Raw genomic sequence first — 22,316 nt, forward strand, 5'->3', positions numbered from 1 at the left:
AAAAATTAAAGAAATAAAATTAATAGTCTAAACTCTGTTTTCTTTGTTAATCCACCTCGTATAGATCCAAGTTAACAGGAAATTATGGAGCGTTTACGCAACTCACCTGCAAAAGCCTCTAAAACATTTGCTCAAAAAATTTTTATATCTCTTATTCATAGTCATTTTTATTATTTTTTTCCACATTCTATCTTATTTTCTGTTTTGTTGTGTTTCCAGCTTGCAAAATACTTGCATTTTATGTGTAACCTCCTTTCCTATTTAGGAAAAGTATATGATATTGCACATCTATTTATGTCTCCATTTCTCTTGGTTTCCATTTGTGTTTATCTAGTCTGACTGACTTTTATCAAGGTGCTTTATCCTTGAAACTGACTTTTCAAGCTTATCAAAGGAAAACATTTTCCTGACTTCATGCTCCTTTGCTGTCCATAGAGACAGGTTTTATTTTAGATCTAGAAAGGGAAGCATTGCTCCATAAGAGCCTCTGACCCAGAGGGTCAAGAAGAATTCATCAAGGCCCACATTGAAAAAAAAAAAAAGAAGAAGAAAATTTAAATCTAGTTTTATTTTTGTACTGTCTTTAGTGAGAGATATAAAATATTCCACTGAATGATATTTAAACTGAGTAGGAAATACATATAATAAGAAATAAAATACATTCCAATTCTATATTATGTCCAGCTACAAAGAGATAGAGCCATAAAAAGGGAAATGAGAAGAGCTGAGGAACAAAGTATGACACAGTCTGAGGATTTAACCAACCCTGAAATCAGAGCAGGAACATTTATATAAATATATGCAATCTTCAACATTCAGGGGAAAAAAATACAAGAAAATATTCACATGATTTCTTAAGAAAATTGTTTTAAAATTCCACATGAAGCTGAAAAATACAAATTAAAAAAAATTGCCCTCATTTATTAGACAGATAGGCCCTATCTTCCTGCTCTAGTGAGTGAAAAATATATGTTCTCAAATTTCAGATATCCCATATAAATCTATGCTACCATCTTGTGTTCTAAATATTGCTTCTAATGATCTAAAACACATTGCAAGAAATGAAACTAACATGATGTCAAACCCTTAAGAGGAGTCCATGCAAAATGTCTGTTTGCTTAGATATTTTTATTTTATCACTATGCTGAATTTTAGACTTAACATTTCTGGTATTTATTGCTCTCTGTTCTTTTTCCCAGTGCATTCTGCCTGTTTTATCTTTGATATTCCTTCCTACAGACACAAGAGCACTAGTACATGCAGAAACATATATACTCACACACTATAAACAGAAGTAAAAAATGTACTGTTTTAAAGTCCAAATTGACCCTATGTTGTGGAAATATCATAATTTTTTTTTTCTGGGGTAATTGACTTTTTTTTTTCCCCCGTTCTTTTTTTTAAAGAAACGCCTTTATTAGTCCATTAGATTGTGACAGGAGTCTAAACAGGAGAACATTACCATGAAAAAACTAAATTGCTATACATGATAAGTAGGATGTTTATGAGTTGTGCCTTCTGCTAGTGGCTTAGCACTAAGGATAAAAAGAAGTAAAGATCTCACTCAGATGGGAATTAACAAAAGGCTTACCAAAGAAAAGTTGCTTATGCAGAAAAAGGCTAATGATGGCTATCTGGGAACACTGATAATTCATTCAGAGTATCTCTTTCTTTTATTTCCCCTCCTCTTAGCTTCTAGAAATCTTCAATAATCTGTTCTGCCTCTTGGCCTTAGATTAAAACTGCTTTGAAAAAATTATAAAGAGATTATGTCTAATAAATGAAGTAATGTGAGGGGAAAATTATAATTGCTAAAGGATGATAGCAAAGTAGATACTGAGAACACAGGAAGAAATTCAAAGCAAGAGATTCACAGGAGACTTGGAGTCTCCAGAAATTCTCAGAAATATTAGGAAGGCAGGCCAAGCAACTTCCCAAACTGTAAGGCTCAAGCCATTTTACTAAAAAAAAAAAAAAAAAAAAAAGTCTCCATTGAGAGAATCAAAACAAAGTGAGAAAATAGGGGGCAATCTTTTTACACATTCACATCTATACCTATTGATGCTGTTGAACTCAAATGTAAAAATACACACCAGACACATATGGCTGTCAGGACAAAGCATAATTAGCGTACACCGTCCGTCCTCTGTGTTCACATGGCACCTCTGAAACCTACCTTAAAAGTCTTTGTCTGCTTCTACATTAGATTATAATCTTTCTAGTATACAGATTACCTTTAATTCTTACTTGAATTTCCCTTCATCTAGCAGAGAAATTGGTAAAATTGTATTGACTGAATTAACATTTATTGAATGAATTAATTGAAGTAAATATTTATTGACTGAATTCCTCACAGCTTTCAAATTTGAATACGGATTAAAGTCAAAAAATATGAAAAATAGTTTCATTACCTTGAAAAGAATGAAGCATTAAAAAGTAACCATCACTAAGCCAAGAATGAAAACAATGCCGATGTCTTGAGTATAATGTAGGAAGAATCATCATAATTTTGACAAAATTAAAGGAATACGTAAGTACACAAAACAATAATAATGAGATACAGAGGATACACTATAAGCAGATGTTCTTTTGTAATCTGGCTTTTTAAAAAGTCAGTTCATTGTTACTTTTGTTGTTGCTGTTGTTTTATTAGGTTGGTGCAAAAGTAATTGTGGTTTTTGACATTAAAAGTAATGGCCAAAACCGCAATTACTTTCTCACCAACCTAATAACAACGTGTAAAGGGATTTGGAACAATCAACATTTCAAGTCAAAATATTATCTACCTGGTGTAGGCCGGGCGCGGTAGCTCACGCCTGTAATCCCAGCACTTTGGGAGGCCGAGGCGGGCGGATCACGAGGTCAGGAGATCGAGATCACCCTGGTTAACACGGTGAAACCGCGTCTCCACTAAAAAGACAAAAAAATTAGCCGGGCGTGGTGGCGGGCGCCTGTAGTCCCAGCTACTCAGGACGCTGAGGCAGGAGAATGACGTGAACCCGGGAGGCGGAGCTTGCAGTGAGCCGAGATTGCACCACTCCAGCCGGGGTGACAGAGCGAGAGTCCGTCTCAAAAAAAAAAAAAAAAAAAAAAATTATCTACCTGGTAAAGGAGATAAAACACTTTAAAACCTCAGCATCATATTTAAACGGATTTGTGTAGCATTACTATTGCTAAAAGGAAAATAGTATGCATTTATATTTCTATTAGGTTCAGCGTAATTGGATGAATGCAGAAACTTCACTTTCAGTAGGGTCATACATACATTTTACAGACATATTGTGCACAACTTTACAGGTCCCCACTCAAAACTAAAGCTGCGAATTCAAGGCACAGACATTTTGGGATCAAGTGTCAACAAAGAGAATGTAAATGCGGATCTTCAATCTTTTTCCACCTATGGGAACCGCTTTATCTAACAATGAAAATGGGTCAGTGTTAAGGAATTCTATGGATGAGCTAATTAAAATATAAAAATATGAAATTACTGGAATCTACATTTGCGAATTGTAAGATCAAGATCAGATGGGATTCTTAGTAAATACTAGAATACATTTATTTAGTCATCAATGTCAAAACTCTAGAATTATGGTCAAGCTACAATTTGGGACCAAACATATTTCATAGGATGGTACCCATCTTAAGTACAAAAATGAAAAAAGATCAGGAATGTCTTATGTAGAATTCTAGAGAAAACCAATCTGATTGTTTAAAACAAGTGACAGATATGTTCCATCTTCACTCAAGGAGCAATAGGCTCAAATTACAATCCCCTAAAAGTATGTATGAATGTATGTGTGTGTATGGAAAGAGAGAGGAAGAGAGGAAAGAGAGAGAAAAACTGTCTGAAGCTAAGAATATTCAAAAGCAGCCTAAGAAAATAATCATATTTTCCCAAGACTATTGAAGGAAACCTAACACACCTACTGTGGCACTGTCACGTGACTTATTGAAAGTTACTTTGTATGTTGCCAAAGATCAAAATGGTCATTTCAATTCAAGTGTTTTTCAACTCCAGACAAATGTATTTGTGTGGGCTGAACAAATTAGTTTTTCTTACCCGAATGAACTAATACGTGTAAAACACTGGAAGCCAACCTTTATGACAGTGTACTTTCAGGAAAAAAAAAAAAAAAAAAATTAGAAGCTTTTTAAAAAAGACAATAAAAGAAAAAGAAAATAATTTTTAAATTAGGCATTTGACAAAAAATGGCTTTTGAGAGAGAAATATGAATTTCCAGGCTACTATATTTTTCCATTGCTTTGTAAAATTTATCTTCTTTACAGATAAGCTGCAAAGAATATCTACAAAGAACCAGACATGTAGACAAAAATAAAATAATTTAAGTCAATTTATCAAGTATTGTGATTTTTTTCTTCATATTTGTGTAAAAGTTTGCTACATCAAGAGGAAATAATATAGTAGTATCCTTCATAAGTTAGCAGATCCACAGTCTTTAAAACTAAGGAATTGTAAAATAACATATGTTTAGATGCATGATATATGGATCCAGTAGTGTACCTAGCAACCATCCTCATTCTAAACAGAAGCTAACCACAAAACAACCAAAGGGAAAGATTAAGGTAAAATTCACAAGACATCATCCTTTATAAACTTTCAAAATTTTAATTCATCGGGCACTGAAATTTTGTCATTATGTATAGCAAGAATTGCTTTTAATAAGATTGCAAATGCACTGCATTTTCTCTAGATGCAACAAAGCCAAGTATATATAATTATGTATGCCTCTAGCCTTCAATCTCTTATTTTTTTATTCTTGTCTTTCATTATAACACATATCCGAATTATTTTAACACGGATAACTTGTTGCAATGCAATTTTGTCATCCATGCATCCTTTAATTCAAGCATGCAGTTTCCAGGAGATTTCTGAAACAATTAATAGAGTATGGTTTCTGTTACATATGCATTATTATATAAATCGGAAAATTTTGTTGGTAATAACTTCCATACTCGAAGATTACTTAGAGACCATCATACTAAGCCCTTTATTTGCATAGAAAATTTGATGGTAGAAACAGACACAAGTCACACAATTAAAATTGGCACTGCTAGAATTTGAATCCAGAGCCAGACTTAGAATCGATCCTCCATATTTATAGTTCCTTATTATGCCCCTATTCCAGACTGTAACCATATTTATAGTTATGGTTAAACCTGTTTTGCATTTTATTATTTATTATTATTTTACTATGTCACCTAGGTTGAATTGCAGTATCAAAAAAACTGTATGTGTAGAGTTATATCTTCACTGACAACACTGTAGCTGAAAAATATAATCTGAATTATTTGAAAATAAAACAATTGAATCTAAAATATATTTTTTTCGAGACAGGGTTTCACTCTATCTCCCAGACTGGAGTGCAGTGACACAATAATGGCTCACTGCAGCCCTGACCTCCACAGGCTCAGGTAAGTCTTCCACCTCAGCCTCCCAAGTAGCTGGAACTGTAGGTGTGCATCACCATGCCTGGCTAATTTTTGTAGTTTTTGGCAGAGATGGGGTGTTTCCCAGGCTTGTCTCGAACTCCTGGACTCAAGCAATCTGCCCACCTTGGCCTCCCAAAGTGCTGGGATTACAGGTATGAGCCACCACACCCAGCCCAAATAAATAAACATTGAAAATGAAATAAATGAAAAACATAACCATATTTCAAATAATTCACCAATGTATGCACTTACTGATCTAGGCATTTTTACAGTATGCAATTATGTCATGAAGGAAAGAGTTTATAATCTCTTATGAGAGAGACAGAGAAAAAAAAGAAACAGGAAAAATGTCTCCGTATATTAGGAGTTGAAGACTGAGATTGCTAAGTTCAGAAAATTTTTAAAAAGGTACAGATTTAGAATTTTAAAAAATTACACATGACTGGAGACTTCAGGGAATAGCAGGGGGGAAATGATATTGGAGTAATGTCTTGAAGATTGTAAAGAGTGGGCTCATAAAGATTATTTTAAGGATATTCATGACATAGGGAATGAAATGACAAAAAGCATTAAGTTCAAATGTGCATAAGAGAATAAACTGTTCACCTTGACTGGAACATGAAATATGATCTCACAAAGGGTAGGGAATGCTATTTGCCAGTTTAGATTACCAAACTTTGAATCACAGGTGATGAGTAGCCATAAAGAATTTCCAAATAGAACAATGCTCGCATTTATGCCTCTGCTGTGGAGTGTGGTTACCTAAGCCAAACCAATCGCGTCTCTGTAGTTAATCTCTGGGTGAGAGACAAAGGGGCAAGCTTTTTCAGGTGGACTGGAAATGAGAACCACTAAGTGAAGCAAATACAGAAAGAACTGAGTTGATAGTTGAGAAGATGGTAATGTTTACATTCCTGGAACCCACTACACTTTCCTGCCTATAACAGTTAGACAAGAATTTTCCGTCAATTGCAACCGAAAGAATTCCCTGTCGTAAAAAAAAAGAAAAAAAGAAAAAGAAAGAAAGAAAGAAAACAGTTCATCCGACAGCAATGCAGCAATGTTGCCAAGGGAAAGAGATCCAAGGTTGTAAAAATAGTAGGAATTTCTTGCAGGAGGTAAAAGTGTCTGAGCTTTGAAAAAGCGCTGGAATGGAAAAGCAGGGAAGAATTCAGAGGATTTTGGAAATAAGAGGTAACCTTAAGGAGTACTACTAACATTGTCAAACACTGGGCTAAATGCTTTTTAGGCATCATCTAATTTAATCCTCAGAAAAATCCATCATAACAAGATTTCTTTTCATCATGGCAAATAAGAAAGTGAATATTTAGAGAAATTATGAATGCATAGCAAAGCTGGAATTCAAACCAGGTCTTTAATTCAGAATACAATATCCTAATTTGAAATGTATGCTAGAAAAAGGAAAGACAGAATGACTTTGCTCTTGACAATAGAGAGGAGAGGAATCTTTTTGGTGAAACAGGGAATTCAAGAGGAGAAAAAAATAATTAAAAGGAATTACTATACTTTTAATTTTAGTCACATTAGATTTTAGAATTCATACAGAAACTAAGCTGACATTTTGCAGTAGCTGAATATTTCAGATACAAATTTGGGGAAGATCTGCTTAGCAATGACAGTTTGAGTCATTATATTGCCAAGCAAGAGAGTATAGAGTAAGGAAACAATAGGATCAAAATCTGATACACAGATAGGAAGAATAAATAGCAGCCAAAACAAGATTGAAAAGTAAAAACAGAACTAGCATTTACAATATCATAAAAGACAAAGAAGAAAAATGCATTAGCAGGAATGAGTGTTCACTCAGTAAATATGTCCTCTGCATGAAGATAACACAGACATAGACAGATAGACAGGTGGATGGATAGATGAGTAGATAGGGATACATCACTGCATTCATACATAGCTCTCTAAATATCTGCATCATCTGCCTCTATATCTATGTATATCTGTGATTGAATGATTGATTGTAACTTAGAGCTTCAAGTGAGCACTTAAAGTGAAAACTTTGTGTACTGAAATTACTTACATCTTTTAACTGAGCTATAAAGCACTATATTCATCATTTTATGTTGTAAACAAGGCAATTATGTTGTGTTTATGAACATATGGCTTCAAACACTGGATAAACTGTTGAAACTGATGGGCACAAAGAAACAGAATACTCAAGAAACATCTGATCGCTTCTGTCATTCCATCCATATATTTCAAGGCAAATAACTTATAAGAATGAATACTTCCTATGTTTCTTAAATACATTTCAGTTTCCTGCTTAGCTTTTAATAGTTTCCTCCCTTGATTAATTTAGTGTAATTATCTTCTTAAAAAGAAATGCTACTCAAGTTAAATAATAATCTTTTTCTAGAAAAACATTTTAAAACTCGTATTTCATTGAATGAGAAACAATATCAAAGAAAACAATACACATATTAAATTTCAAGAAAAGTATTTGACTTCTTTAAGAAAACAGTTTGAATTAAGAAGAAAGAGTAATTTCCACATTTAAAATAAGTCTTAATGGTATATAATCAAGGAGATTTTATTTTAATGTTATAATGCATGGTCAGTTTAAGTCCTGAGGTGTCCTTTTGAAGAACCTTTATTTTTGCTTATTATAATATTTAAGGCTTCAAGGAAATATTCATTTGCCAGAAGAAAGGAACTCACAAGGTAGATTGAAATGATTTCATGGAACAGCATGAAATACAGCTACTCCCTGCCAAACCCAGACACAAAGCCAAAAGGCCTATGAAGGAAGAATACAGGCACAGCAGTTCACAAAAGAGGAATCAAAAGGCAAGTTAAAAAACAAAAATATATTGGAAACATGCTTTCTTAATATATGAAACTATAATTATTATTATCAAATGCAGAAAAATATAAGAGTAAAAGAATTGCTAAGAGTTTAGTATGGCAGATGAAAAGAGTAGGTGCAATTAAAGGAATAAATCTTTTCCCTACTGTACAAGAATTTGACCTTCTTTTAAAATTCTAGCTCTGATCCCCTGATAACCTGACAAGGGAAGAATGTCAACTATAATCTTAGGTGACATTTCTACATTAAATTGCTTCTGGATTTGAGAGAAATGTTAATACTTAATAGGAAGCCATGGCTTTGAGCTTAGTGCAGTGGCTCTTGTAACTGGCATGTCTCTTCAAGGACCCTGGAAATTCTGCCTATAGATTTGTTACAAGAGAGATTTTGGCTCCTGTGGGGCTGAGGATTCTGCCAGAGTTCCCATCCCCAAATTATGCAGACCTTGTCTCCTTGTCTATGAGTCATCATCTAGGCAGCGGTTCTTAACCTGGGGTGATTTTGCCAGTCAGGGACATTTGGCAATGTCTGGAGACAGTTTTTATTGTCATGACATAGGGGAGAAGGACATATTACTGGAATCTAAAGATTACAAGCCTAAGTAGCCTCTAAACACCATACAATAAACAAGCTAGAGCCTCCTTCTCCACCACAAAAAAAAAAAAATTATATTTTGGGCAAGAAAACTCTGTGTTGGAAGACTGCCATATGTGTTTGGGACAATTAGCAGTAGCCATGGTCTCTACTCTCTAGATGCCAGGAGCATTCATTTTCCTCCACTGATTCAATTAAAACATGTTTTTAGACATTTTCAAAGATCTGCAGGGAATAGGAGTGGAAGGGCATGTTGGCAAGCTATTGTTTCTGTCTTATACCCTTGTGTATGAATTTGATACCAAATATGCCTCTAGTAGTCCCGCAAGTTTAAAAGCAGTGGAATCTAAGACCCTTGGTAGATTATTCAATACAGGAATTTACTACAAAGTAAAGTTATTAGTGTCACATAATATAACCCAATGTAATATGATATATGCAAAACCAAAAAATGTGTGGCTAGTACTAAATATTAAAATATGATATTACATCAAACAATTGATAATAAAGATACAATTGCTAACAACATATAAGCTAAAATTCTATATGAATACTGCCTGCAGGTGGATTAAACACTCTAGTAAATGTTTATCTTTGCTGGAGGGAGAGGAAGTTATGTCTTTCTCTCAAATACTGCCTTTGATTTCTCACTTTCAGATTGGCTTTATCATGCATTAATTAAAGTACTCTTTGACAATCAATTTCTTACATTGTTGCTTAACTTCTGAAGTTCTTTGAATTTATTTTTTTCTAATCAAAGACCAAAAGGCATGGGTCTTTGATTAGAAAAAATTAACTTAAACTCTGTAAGTTAATTTGATAGCACTTTATATTTCCCTTAGCACTAAGCATATTATTGTTGGTATATTTAAAATAAATTGATAATATCACAGGAATGTTCATATGATATATTATTGTTCACCTTTATGTGTGATTTATTATAATCATTTATTATTATTACCTTTGTGTTACAAGGGAGATGATCATAGTATGTGTGAAATGCCCAAATTCTGTATTTGGGAAGAAAGAATTTAGGTTTTGGAAGAAAGATAAATTCCTTTTTAACTAAGAAAGATTATGAAGGCACAGAACTTTTATAGTCATACTTATATATTTATATATGTGTTTATGTTCATTTTTCTTAGAAGAAACTATATTTGCATAAAGCAAAAAAGGGAGGAAAGAAAAAAGCCCCCAGGAACAGAGGTATGTAAACTTTTTATTGAAAATTTAACTCAGTGGGGCGTAGTGGTTCACACCTTCAATCCCAGCACTTGGGAAAGCTGAGATGGGAGGGACGCTTGAGGCCAGGAGTTTGAATCCAGGCTGGGCAACATAGCAAGACTGTCTCTTAAAAAAAATGTAAAAATTAGCCCAGCATGGTGGCTCACACCTGTAATCCCAGCTACTTGGGAGGTTGAGGATCGCCTGGGCCAAGGAGTTGAGGCTATATAAGCTATGACTGTGCTACTGCAGTCCAGCCTGGGCAACACAGAGACCCTGTCTCAAAAAATGGAAAAAAAAAAACCTATAAAATAAAGTTAACTTAATCACATATGTGAAGGGTTTCAAGGGGAGAAAATATCCTTACGGCCTTATGGTATTATGGAAATGATAGAATGATATTATCCAGTTGAATTCATTTTTGCACAGTTGGGGTGGACAGAAGTACCTAGCTGACAATATCAATAAAAATGAGTCTTGCCTGGCTTAATTTGTACCTTTAATCATTCTGTTAAAACTAGCTGGTCACTCTCCCACTTCTTTGCATAGATGCTGAAAAATAAAATTTTTAATACATACACTTTCTCTAAACATTAAATTATGGTTGTACTTACTTTAAGGTAGCAGCAGAGAAGAAACCAGAAAAATAAACTATGCACTTATTTTCCTTACATGAGCCACATACTTGATAAACTGATCTTCTTTTCAGATAATGTATAGTCAATCGCTCTATCTGAAGATATTATATATTATATATATATATACACAATGCACTCAGTCCTTAAGAGACGGAGAATTTCTTTCTATTTTCTTGGACAATTTCCTTAGATGGTTATTTGCCCCTTAGTTATATATCATGCTGTGTTCTCTGGAAGAATGAAAATATAGAGAGCAAGGAAAATGCCCAGAATGTCAGGAGCAGTTCAACTAAAGTATATTCATCCTAGAAACATTCTGGAAAATAACATTTATTTGTGGGAAGCTCAGTTTTCAAATATTCAAGAGTAATGTAAATCCATGGAAAGATAAAGTAAGATATATGTTGACTGGAAATAATAATCCTAGATCTTATTTTGTACAGAGTTTAAATTGGACATTATCTTATAATACATTGTTTCTATATACATTGTTTCTTCTTTTTTAAGATAAGATCTTAACTACAGAGAAGAGGTAGATGATGGAATATGTAAAATAGAAATATTAATGTAAATAAGTGGTAAAACTAAGATTCTATGAGTCAAAGAAAATCCTCCAAGTCAAAGCTCTCTTCGAAGTCATTATCCTTATAGTGGCAATGGATATATAGTCTTAATGCAGTCATCACCAAAAACATCTGGAAAATAACTTTGAACTTACCATTAATGTTTCTAATAGAGTCTTTGGAATAATCTCAAAGGTAAGTCCTCAAATTTTGAGTACAAATTTATATTATGGGAGGAAACCAAAGGCTGTTAGAATCAAGTCATTTTGGCATAAGAAATAAATCCAATTAGATAATAACAGTTCAGTGTAAATATATACAACCATTAGAATTATTTCCCAAACTATCTATATAGCCAATATTACAGGATAGTAATACTGTCCAGTATTACATAGTAATACTGTCCAGTATTACATAGTAATACTGTCCAGTATTACATAGTAATACTGAGAAAGGCAATACTGAAATAAAACCTAGTGATTTTGAAAGAAATATGTCATCTAATGTGTGTCTTCAAAATGAAGTTTTACTTTGAAGCTCTAAATTGTCTTCTACATACTAATGCTAGTGTCCATGGAGCTATCAATAAAGATCTTTTGTCATCACCAAGAGGCAATATAGAGGGTTGCGACTTAGCTAGGACTTAAATGGCAAAAAGATTGGAAGAATTGTTATAAACAGAAGAGGAGCATAAAAGCCTAGCCAGAGAGGCAACATTGAATTACCATGCTCATGGGACTGAGAAGAGATGGACTGAATTATTACAGAAAATAAGAAACACAGCTGGACAAGTAAAGCTTGTTCAGGCTACTGAGCTGAAAGTCATTATTACCCTCCTAATAAATTAAAAATTCATTCATTCATTTATAAAATTTTTGGATAGCCTTTTTGCCTGGCCTAGATCCTCTTGTATTTCCTCTTTTATCAATAATTACCTTGTCTTTGATATCAGTTTTAGATAAATCCCTGGTCACACTGATATTTCCAGAACAATTTTGCTTTTAGAAAATCACAAAATTGTTATATTACCTCAGTACACTAATTCTATCTATCTCAACGCTACAGAATACTACCCAGTAACTTGTCTAACAATAGTGAACATATGTGTTACAGCACTTTCCAATCTATCTTTAATTTTATTTTGCTTTGTCAGGTTCATGAGATTTTGCTTTTGTTGAATATTCATTTAGATTAAAAGTAACTAGCATACTCTCTTCATTAGATTTCTTGAGAAAAAGCCTCAAAAATAAAACCCTGATCTCTGGCTCTCCTTCACCTAATTTGGTCTTGCTTGGGAAACTGAAACAGGTGAGGAACATGGGTTTATCAATAGCCCTGATTATTTTCTTTCATAATTTTTCTTTGTTTGGAAAATACAAATTATAAGGGGTATATTAATTAGATTTGGAATTAGGTAAAAGGCAGTTACTTAACACAATCTAACACTAACATCTGTCTTTGGTTTTTAGTATATATTTTATACCGCTTAACAGAAATATCATGTCATTAGTTGAAGGTACAACAAATGTGCATCTACATGGTGGAGATTTAACAGCAAAAGTGACATTCAATGCAATATATTCTCCAGTTAATTTTCAAGGAAGTATACTTTGAAATATACTCACATTACTAAAAGACTTTAATAGAGCTTTGAGATAAAACTAAAGGACAGCTTATATTACAAATAAAATGTTATACTTTATCAAATTAAAATTGTAGCATATAATTTTATAAGTGTAAGTATACTTATATAATACAGATATAAAAAACAATACTTTCTTTTAGGAAGACAATAAGCATATCCTGTATCCTGTTTTGTTTTTGTTTTTCTTTTTTTTTGAGATGAGTCTTGCTCTGTCACTCATGCTTGAGTGCAGTGGCAAAATCTCGGGTCACTGCAACCTCTACCTCCTGGGTTCAAGCAATTCTCCTGACTCAGCCTCCCGAGTAGCTGGGACTACAGGTGCACACCACCACAGCCAGCTAATTTTTGTATTTTTAATAGAGTTTGGGTTTCACCATGTTGGCCAGGATGGTCTCAATCTCTTGACCTCATGATCCACCCACCTCAGCCTCCCAGAGCGCTGGGATTACAGGTGTGAGCCACCCACCCGCCCACATATCCTGGTTTCTTATTTAACATATATATTTGGAAATCCAATGGAACTTTTATTTAATTAATATTCAAACAATCAGGTACTTTGTTTAGAAAGTTGTTTTAGTTGGCCGGGCGCAGTGACTCACACCTGTCAAATCCCAGCACTTTGGGAGGCTGAGGTGGGTGGATCACCTGAGGTCAAGAGTTCGAGACTAGCCTGACCAAAATGGAGAAACCCCACCTCTACTAAAAATACAAAATTAGCTGGGCATGGTGGCACATCCCTGTAATCCCAGCTACTTGGGAGGCTGAAGTAAGAGAATTGCTTGAACCAGGGAGGCGGAAGTTGTGGTGAGCCGGGATCACGCCACTGCACCCCAGCCTGGGCAACAAGAACGAAACTCCATCTCAAAAAAAAAAAAAGAGAAAAAAGGAAGTTGTTTCAGTTTTGTTCAGTAAGCTCTATACATACTATGATTTTTAAATACTATGAATAAATTAATATATGTAATATCTTTATTTTCAATTATGCTATTCTAATGCTGCTTCAAATAAAAATGAGCCAAATATTCAAAAAAATTGTATTATCATTCCAAAAAATGGGAATAAATTAAACAATGGACAAAATTTTTTAATGTTATTAAAACATTACATTGTACTTTGCAGTTTTACCCAGAAAAACCTTTTAAGTTTAATTTTAAAATACTTTTGTTTCAAAACACTTATATTTTCAACTTCATACTCTGGTCCATAATCTGTGTGGTAATTGGCAATTGTAGAAGTTAAAAGTCATAAAGAAAAAGCCTTTTGTTTTCTAAGAATTAGCAGTGTGAACAAGAATTAATCAAACTATTTCATTGTAGTGACTATGTTACTCTTAACAGGATATAGAATGGTCTAAAATATCTCTAGGCTTCTGTCCCTCATTATGTACAAATTTTAACAAGAGGCATTAATTAGTGAGAGTAAGTAATTCAAAAAGTTTGTACAAACATTATAATTTTATAAATTATATTGCTTCCTTTTAAACATAACATTAGCTAAGAATAAACCTCATTTGGATATTTAGAACTATAAGTGGATAGTTCCATTATTTACATTATTTAGAAATATATATATATATAGACTATTTCCTTTTAGGGATGGACGCCCTACACTCATTGATGTCCTACATACAATTCATTCTGTGCTCCTTCAGTTTTTTTGAGTGGTTATTGTTTAATTGGACGCAAGTAAAACTAAGCAAGTAAAAATGTCTTGAAAATACTGGATTTTTTCTATCTTATTTATTAATGCCACCTCTTTTACATTCTTTAATGTCTTAAAAGATAAAATTATACATAAATATGTGTGTGCTTGTGTGTAAAATAGGCAGTTCCAGAATTTGTCAATGTAATAAACATCTTATGGAAGAAATCTGTATGCAGCAAATCCTCAGCTATCCCTGATACTTAAGTAATAAAAAAACAGCTGATATGGTTTGGATCTGTGTCCCTGCCCAAATGTCATATTGAAATGTAATCCTCAGTGTTGGAAGTGAGGCCTGGTGGTAGGTGATTGGATCTTGGTGTGGGATTTCTCATGAATGGGTTAAGCACCATTCCCCCTTGGCACTGTCATTGCGATAGGATAGTGTGAGTTCTCATGAGATGTATTCATTTAAAAATGTGTAGCACCTCCCAGGTTGCCCTCTTGCCCCTGCTCTGGCCATGTGATGTGCAAGCTCCCACTTCACCTTCTGCCATGATTGTAAGCTTCCAGAAGCCTCCCCAGAAGCAGATATCAGCATCATGCTTCCTATACAGCCTGCAAAACTGTAAGCCAATTAAACCTCTTTTCTTTATAAATTACCCAGTCTCAGGTATTTCTTTACAGCAGTGCAACAATAGACTAACAAACCAGGCATGCATTTTTTTGTGTGTTTACACAACAAATTTACTGAATAGCTATAATGTAAAATATATTATGCTGGGAATGCAAAATATATAAAGCATAGCTTGTTATCTGCAATGATGGACTTAATTGCTAAGGATGATACAAAATATATAGAGAGATGTATACATATGTATGTCCACATATGTATGATATAACTTAGTTTTTAATAGTCCATATTAATATTTCTTACATGTAGCACAGGTATCCAAGTTAAGCAAAAAATAAATTATTTTCAAATTAAAAAAAAAATCAGGATGAACATGGTGGCTCATACCTGTAGTCTCAACACTTTGGGAGGCCGAGGCAGGAAGATCGCTTGAAGTCAGGTGTTTGGGACAAGCCTGAGCAACATAGCAAGACCCTGTCTCTACACAAAATTAAAAAATTAGCCAGGTATGGAGGTGCACACCTGTAGTCCCAGCTACTCGGGAAGCTGAGGTGGAAGCATCTGTTGAGCCCGATTTTACTGAACAAAGCTGCAGTAAGCTATGATCATGCCACTGTAGTTCAGCCCGGGCAACAGAGTGAAACCCTGTCTCTTAAAAAAATCACTATAAAAGTTAGACTGTTTTTCAATTTAAAAACATTATCTGAATTCCTGTACTATTAGTTTTGCAAGAATAAGCCTTAGATAGGCATGTAGGCAAGATCTGCTGGCAGAGATTACATGCCTGGAAAATGAACCTTTGATGTACTCAGGAATATTCTGGAGTTGTTACCAGTTATTTGTACCTGGAAAATAGTGACATATAACCAGGTTCTTCAGAAGATTTGGAAATATATGGAAGGGAGGTCCTTGAAAGCCATGATAACATGATCCTCACCTAGAGCTGGCAAGACTGCCTGCATCCAGTTGCCTTCCTGGGCAGGCCAGGGAAGTTTGCGTCTGAGAGGAAATGCAGTTGGATTATAACCCCTGCTCCGGGAAGTCACCTTGGGATGCAGATAAATTGTATCATTTTACCTACATTAAAATAACTAAACTTTGCCTGTGTCTATCAGTATTTTTTACTCAATTATGTTCATCCCTGTCACACTAGAGACAACTGTGCCACTGCTTATTGTCATTCCTATTATAGAGTTGAATTTTAAAATCTTATGCTGAATTTATTTTCTAGGGGACTAATTAAGAAGCAGGAGAAAGGAAAAAATAGGAAGTTTAGTTAATCAATAGAATTCTGGAGTTAAGTATATTCTATGGAGAACAGAGATTCTGATTTCTTGAAACTTTAATTTGAAGTTCTCTAAAGCCATTTGGGTTCTGTAGGTTTTACTAGTATCAGAGCTTCTGCAGAAAGGAGTGAGCAGAGTGAAAACTAATTGCACTAATAGCTGCAGGAACACTGAAGCTTTGTGCATAACTCGAAGCAGCTCAGAATCCTGTGCTTACCAACAAGATTGAAGTGTTCCAAATTATATCAAATTCCTTTGTGGTCACTTAAGGATATCTCATTTTTTTATAAAACGGGAAGCAGTTTCTCTCTCTTTCTTTTCTTTTTTTCTGAAACCTGTTTTCACATGATCCTCATACCCATGAACAGACTGTCATGAGTATAGAGGCCAGTGAGAAAAAGGCAATATTAAACTGCTGAATGAAACCTGACATCTAAAACCTGCCTTATTTGGAGAAAAAACTCATAATCGATTAGAAATCAGCCAGGTTATTTGGCATTTGTTTGCAAATATCAGTTTGCATGTTTATAAGACAAATAGCATATCTGGAATCTGAGGTTCTATAGAAGAGGGGCAGGGAATGGTTAAGCAGCACCCAGAACCTTGTCTCTCACCCCACACTCACATATCTCATACATAAATACATTTGTTTCATACTTTAATTATTCTCTCAAATATAAAATAGTTCATTCATTCTGCCAACAACTTTAAGTCTAATATAAAAATAGACATTCTTGGACTAAATTCTATTTTCAATTTCCTGAGTTACAAAAGAGTCAGACAAAAATGACATCGTTTATTGAAATGCATGGTTTCACCTAATTCATCTGTTTAATGAAAACTTTATACTGTATATTTAACAAATAGTATGTCAATTAAAATTTGCAGTAGCACTATTAGAGGTTGAGTAGACTGTGTTTAGTTTTCTTCTTTTTCAGCAGTGTCTTTACCATTGGGCAGCCCAGTTACCAGGGCATTCTGTAAAAACCAAACAATAGTAACACTGGTACATTTTATTGACCCTTAAGTGTGTGGATTTAGGTATTTTTAATGCTAAAAGCAAATGTAAAGTCCATAATATCTACATTTTTAATTAGAACTATAATCGTGATTTCAGTAAAAATATAAAAATAGTTTAAAATATATCTTATTCAATTCTCAGAGTAAAACAATTACCTGCTAAGATTAAATCAGGCAAAAATTCAGCATCTAAGACTTTCCTGAATTATCACTATATTACTAGATAATTACGTAATTCACTGTTACAACTTCAGGTATGCAAATATAACATTTCAATGATTAGATCTCCATAATTTAAGCAAAGAGATGCTTGAAATAGGTAGATAATTTGGGAAAAGGACATGCAATTGCCTGAAGTAAAAACATGGACTGTGAAAACAAACATGTATTACAACCTGAATTAGCAATTACTTCCAGTCTCCACTTTGCTTATTGCACATGGACAGTTTCTTACCATTGGGTTTGTTGATTCTTTGGCATGAATCAACCAGATAACACCATCATAATTATCATACACACACACACACTAAAACAACTCTTTCTATTAGTGTGTATAAGCTCATGCAAAAAGCACATTTAGGGTAGATTATAGTTTAAATTGTGTATCATTAATGTAGAATGTAGAAATAGTTCATTCAATCCAATGTAGAAATGTAGAAATAGTTCATTCAATCCAGTTACAAAAATCACCTCATATTAATAGTAGAATAATGGTAACACTTCTTCCCTTGTCCCCATATGGAAATGCATAAAAGGGAATTTACTTACACTGAACGATGAGCTGCACCAAGGCTTCCCTTGGTTTCACGTTAAATCCATTGTATTGGCTGGTCTGACATCTGTACATTCCTGACATTTCCCTAGATACATTCACAATCCTCAGTGTTCCATCATAACTCTCCATTTGCATTGATCCATCAGGCATTGCAACTTCTTTATCCGCTCTAGACCAAAGGATGATTGGTTTAGGTTTGCCAGTTACTTGACATTGCAGTTCTATTGTGTCTCCTTCTCTGGTGACCAATGGTGATTTTTCCTGTGGAACAGTCAGATTGGGTGGAACTTGAAATGGGAAAAAGAAAATTTTTCAAGGTTAGTATAAACTGGTAAAGCATATTCAGATACAGAAAATCATAAGGAAACAATTTCTGCTGGCTGAAGAAATGTGACAATTCGGATGATCAAAAACCTTGGGAATAAATGGAATATACTCTCACTGAAAATCATTCTTAATTGTTTTCACTGTATATTTTAAAATGAGGACTTCAAACATTAGCAAAATAAATAAGGCATTCAATTGAAAAATGGTCAATATAAGAATAATCTTCTCAATGACCTGTAATAATTAGCCATTAACTGGGGCTTTAACATTTGCATTTCATAGAAGAGTAGCATTCAGCTGTGTAGACTTAGTAGTCACAATAAGTGCAAGTAGTCAGAAAGGGAAAAAGAGAAACCTCTGATCTAAAATCAAAAGTTTTGACTAGTTTAAAACTTGCCAAATTGCTAAGATTTAGGATTTGTTTTTTGCCTAGTGGGAGTGAAATCAAGCAATTTTACAATCCATTCTATTCTCCATTTTTGGACTTTTAATTTTTTGTGATATTTGAATTTATTATTATTTCACTTCATAATATTTTGATGTCATTGTAAATAGTTTGCCACAATGTTGCCAATATGTCTACAAAATTAATTTTAATTAAATCTTCAAAATATATTTCAATGAATATAAGAGTTATAATTTTGGTCTTGCACAGTGGCTCACGCCTGTAAACCCAGCACTTTGGGAGAATGAGGCGGGCGGATCACGAGGTCAGGAGATCGAGACCATCCTGGCTAACACGGTGAAACCCCGTCTCTACTAAAAATACAAAAAAATTAGCCCAGCGTGGTGGAGGGCGCCTGTAGTCCCAGCTGCTGGGGAGGCTGAGGCAGGAGAATGGCGTGAACCCGGGAGGCGGAGCTTGCAGTGAGTTGAGATTGCGCCACTGCACTCCAGCCTGGGTGACAGAGCCAGACTCCGTCTCAAAAAAAAAAAAAAAAGAATTATAATTTTTCTCAAGTAAAGTTAATTTCTGATTTACAGAGAATATTTATGAGAAGTTAGATTGATTTTACTGTAACTTACTTTATTGTGCTGAAATATATTTATGTTAGAATTTAGTGAAAACCATTAAGTGATATGAGGGAAGTACTGTACAACGATCTTTCTTACAAACATCACTAGTTCCACTGGAAGATTCTTATTTCCTATACAATTGTATATGAATTCAAATGCATTTGTGCAGTAGAACATCTATCAAAAAAGCGCAAGCTAAACAGAATGCTATAAATATGAATAACCAGAAACATGAATAATTCTATCCTTCCGATAAATGTTATATGTTCCCTGTGGAAGTAGTACTGCACATGAATGAAAAGTGAAAGGTTTTACTCTTCCTTCTAGTTTGATTATGCCCCAGTGCCCAGGTACAAAACCAAACATAATTATGTTTAAAATTATTTTTCAACTAATTTTGAAATGTTGTTTCCCTTATTATAGAGACAAATAAATTCAATTTCAAAGTGATATGACAATTTTCTTCCTATTCAAATATCTTCAATTCACTTTTTCATTTAATTCCTTCACTTATTGTTTAAAACACTAATTACATAATGCATAACATCTTAGAATTTAAACAATATGAAATATTCACCACCACCGTTTTGAAGTAGATATATACATCCTAGAAGTTGACATTAACAAAATATATGTTTAAAATGGCTTCATTTTATAAACCCAAATGGGTAAGTAATTTGTTGTGGTATATAGAAACAATTAAATAATTTTAGCAAAGTATTTGTTCTTTTTGAAGTGAATGATGTAATTAAAATCTAAGCAGCATGCTCAGACAATGGGATTGGAATGGAACTGTGACACTTATTCACCCTCCATGGGAAAGGGTGCAGAATAACCTCAGCATTTAACATTTATTATCCTCCTACTATGTGACAGGCACAATTAAGGATTTTATGCTTTCATTTAAACCCCCTTGATAATCTTAAGGACCAAATATTTAATATTAAAATAAACAATTAAGAACATTGAGAATAAGAGGTGATAAATACTTCAATTTGAACAGAATACAAACAAAAACTAATTTATAGCAGGTAGCTAATGTAAAGATATGAATACTGAAGCAGGCTCAATAAACAATGGTATCTGGAATTAATAACTTTTGAGTGTTAGCAATAGACTCCTCTCTTCCTGCTCATGACAAATTGGACAAAATCCCTGCCTGTCACTTGGTCACTGTTTCAAATATGAAAGAGTCGAGATGAATGTGAGGGAGTATACAATAAGTATTTTGCAAATTATCTTTTCTTTCTTTTATCCTCTTATTTATTTCTTTAGTCATTTATTATTGTTATCACAGTGGATAAGGCCAACATCTGTATTTCTTAAATAAATACATTGATCAATTATCTATATCTGAATATTTTTCATATGTCAAAACTGCTTATAAGATATACCAACCTCAAAATAAATATCCAAATTTAGATAAATGTGTAAAATAAATAAAAAATGTATAACTTTAAAGACTAATGGAGGGTTATTACTTGAAATATACAATCCATATCCGTTCCAAAAATAAGCTACATGACCTTGGCCAACCAAAACATCGTCTGTATTAATTTTACCTTTTGTTGATGTTGTTGTTTTGAGATGGAGTCTGGCTCTGTTGCCCAGGCTGGGGTGCAGTGGTGCAATCTCTGCTCAGTGCAACCTCTGCCCCCCGGGTTCAAGTGATTGTTCTGCCTCAGCCTCCTGAGTAGCTGGGATTACAGGTGTGCACCACCACACCCAGCTAATTTTTTCATATTTTTAGTAGAGTCAGGGTTTCACCATGTTGACCAGGCTGGTCTCAAACTCCCAACCTTAGGTGATCTGCCCTCCTCGGCCTCCCAAAGTGCTGGGATTACAAGCGTGAGACACCGTGCTCAGCCTTACCATTTTTGAAACTAAGAATTTCTACTTTATTAGCCTCAGCGTTACTGATGTTCTGATTACAAGAATGAATAGTAAAAAGTTAAAAAGAGAAGTGGTGTCAAAAGATAGTGTTTATTTCCTAACTTAATAAAATGGATATGTAAACAATTTATTACATTAGACCATTCAAATCACAATAGATTCTTGACTAGCTATAATTTTTTTAAATGTTATCATGCTAAATAGTTCAAATATCCCTTTTAAAATTCGTTTACTTTTTTCATGTATTTAAACTTTCCTCCCTGCTGAATTAAAGTTACAGAAATATAAACCTCAATTTTAATCTCAATAACATAAAAATTGATTTTTAGATAAATTAGCCCAGGTTTTACAAAATAGCAAAATCTAGCTAAAAGATTATTTAATATCTGTCTCTTCCTAGACTAGATGGGGTGGCTCATGCCTATAATTCCAGTACTTTGGGCGGCCGAAGAGGGCAGATCACAAAGTCAGGAGATCAAGACCATCCTGGCCAACACGGTGAACCCCGTCTCTACTAAAAATACAAAAAAAAAAAAAAAAAAAAAATTAGCCGGGCGTGGCAGTGGGCGCCTGGAGTCCTAGCTACTCTGGAGGCTTAGGGGCTCAGGCAGGAGAATTGTTTGAACTCAGGAGGTGGAGGCTGCAGTGAGCCAAGATCATACCACTGCACTCCAGCCTGGGCAACAGAGTGAGACTCCATCTCAAAAAAAAAAAAAAAAAAATAGATTTTAAATCTAGAAGTCAGGGTTAACCTTTCCCTACAACTCTCCTG

The 22,316-nt window shown here is 34.1% G+C and overlaps 1 protein-coding gene across 2 annotated transcripts in view; it reads right to left on the bottom strand.

Annotated features, from left to right (window-relative positions):
• The window catches only part of MDGA2 (MAM domain containing glycosylphosphatidylinositol anchor 2), an 834,858-nt gene that overhangs the window by 175,704 nt on the left and 636,838 nt on the right, over positions 1-22,316 (bottom strand). For both annotated transcript variants that reach the window (XM_004055127.5, XM_055362264.2), the window contains exon 8: positions 18,301-18,594. In XM_004055127.5, the coding sequence (XP_004055175.2) occupies positions 18,301-18,594 (294 nt within the window). The remainder of the gene's footprint in view (positions 1-18,300; positions 18,595-22,316) is intronic.

This window comes from Gorilla gorilla, chromosome 15, assembly GCF_029281585.2.
Source record: "Gorilla gorilla gorilla isolate KB3781 chromosome 15, NHGRI_mGorGor1-v2.1_pri, whole genome shotgun sequence".
NCBI lineage: Eukaryota > Metazoa > Chordata > Mammalia > Primates > Hominidae > Gorilla > Gorilla gorilla.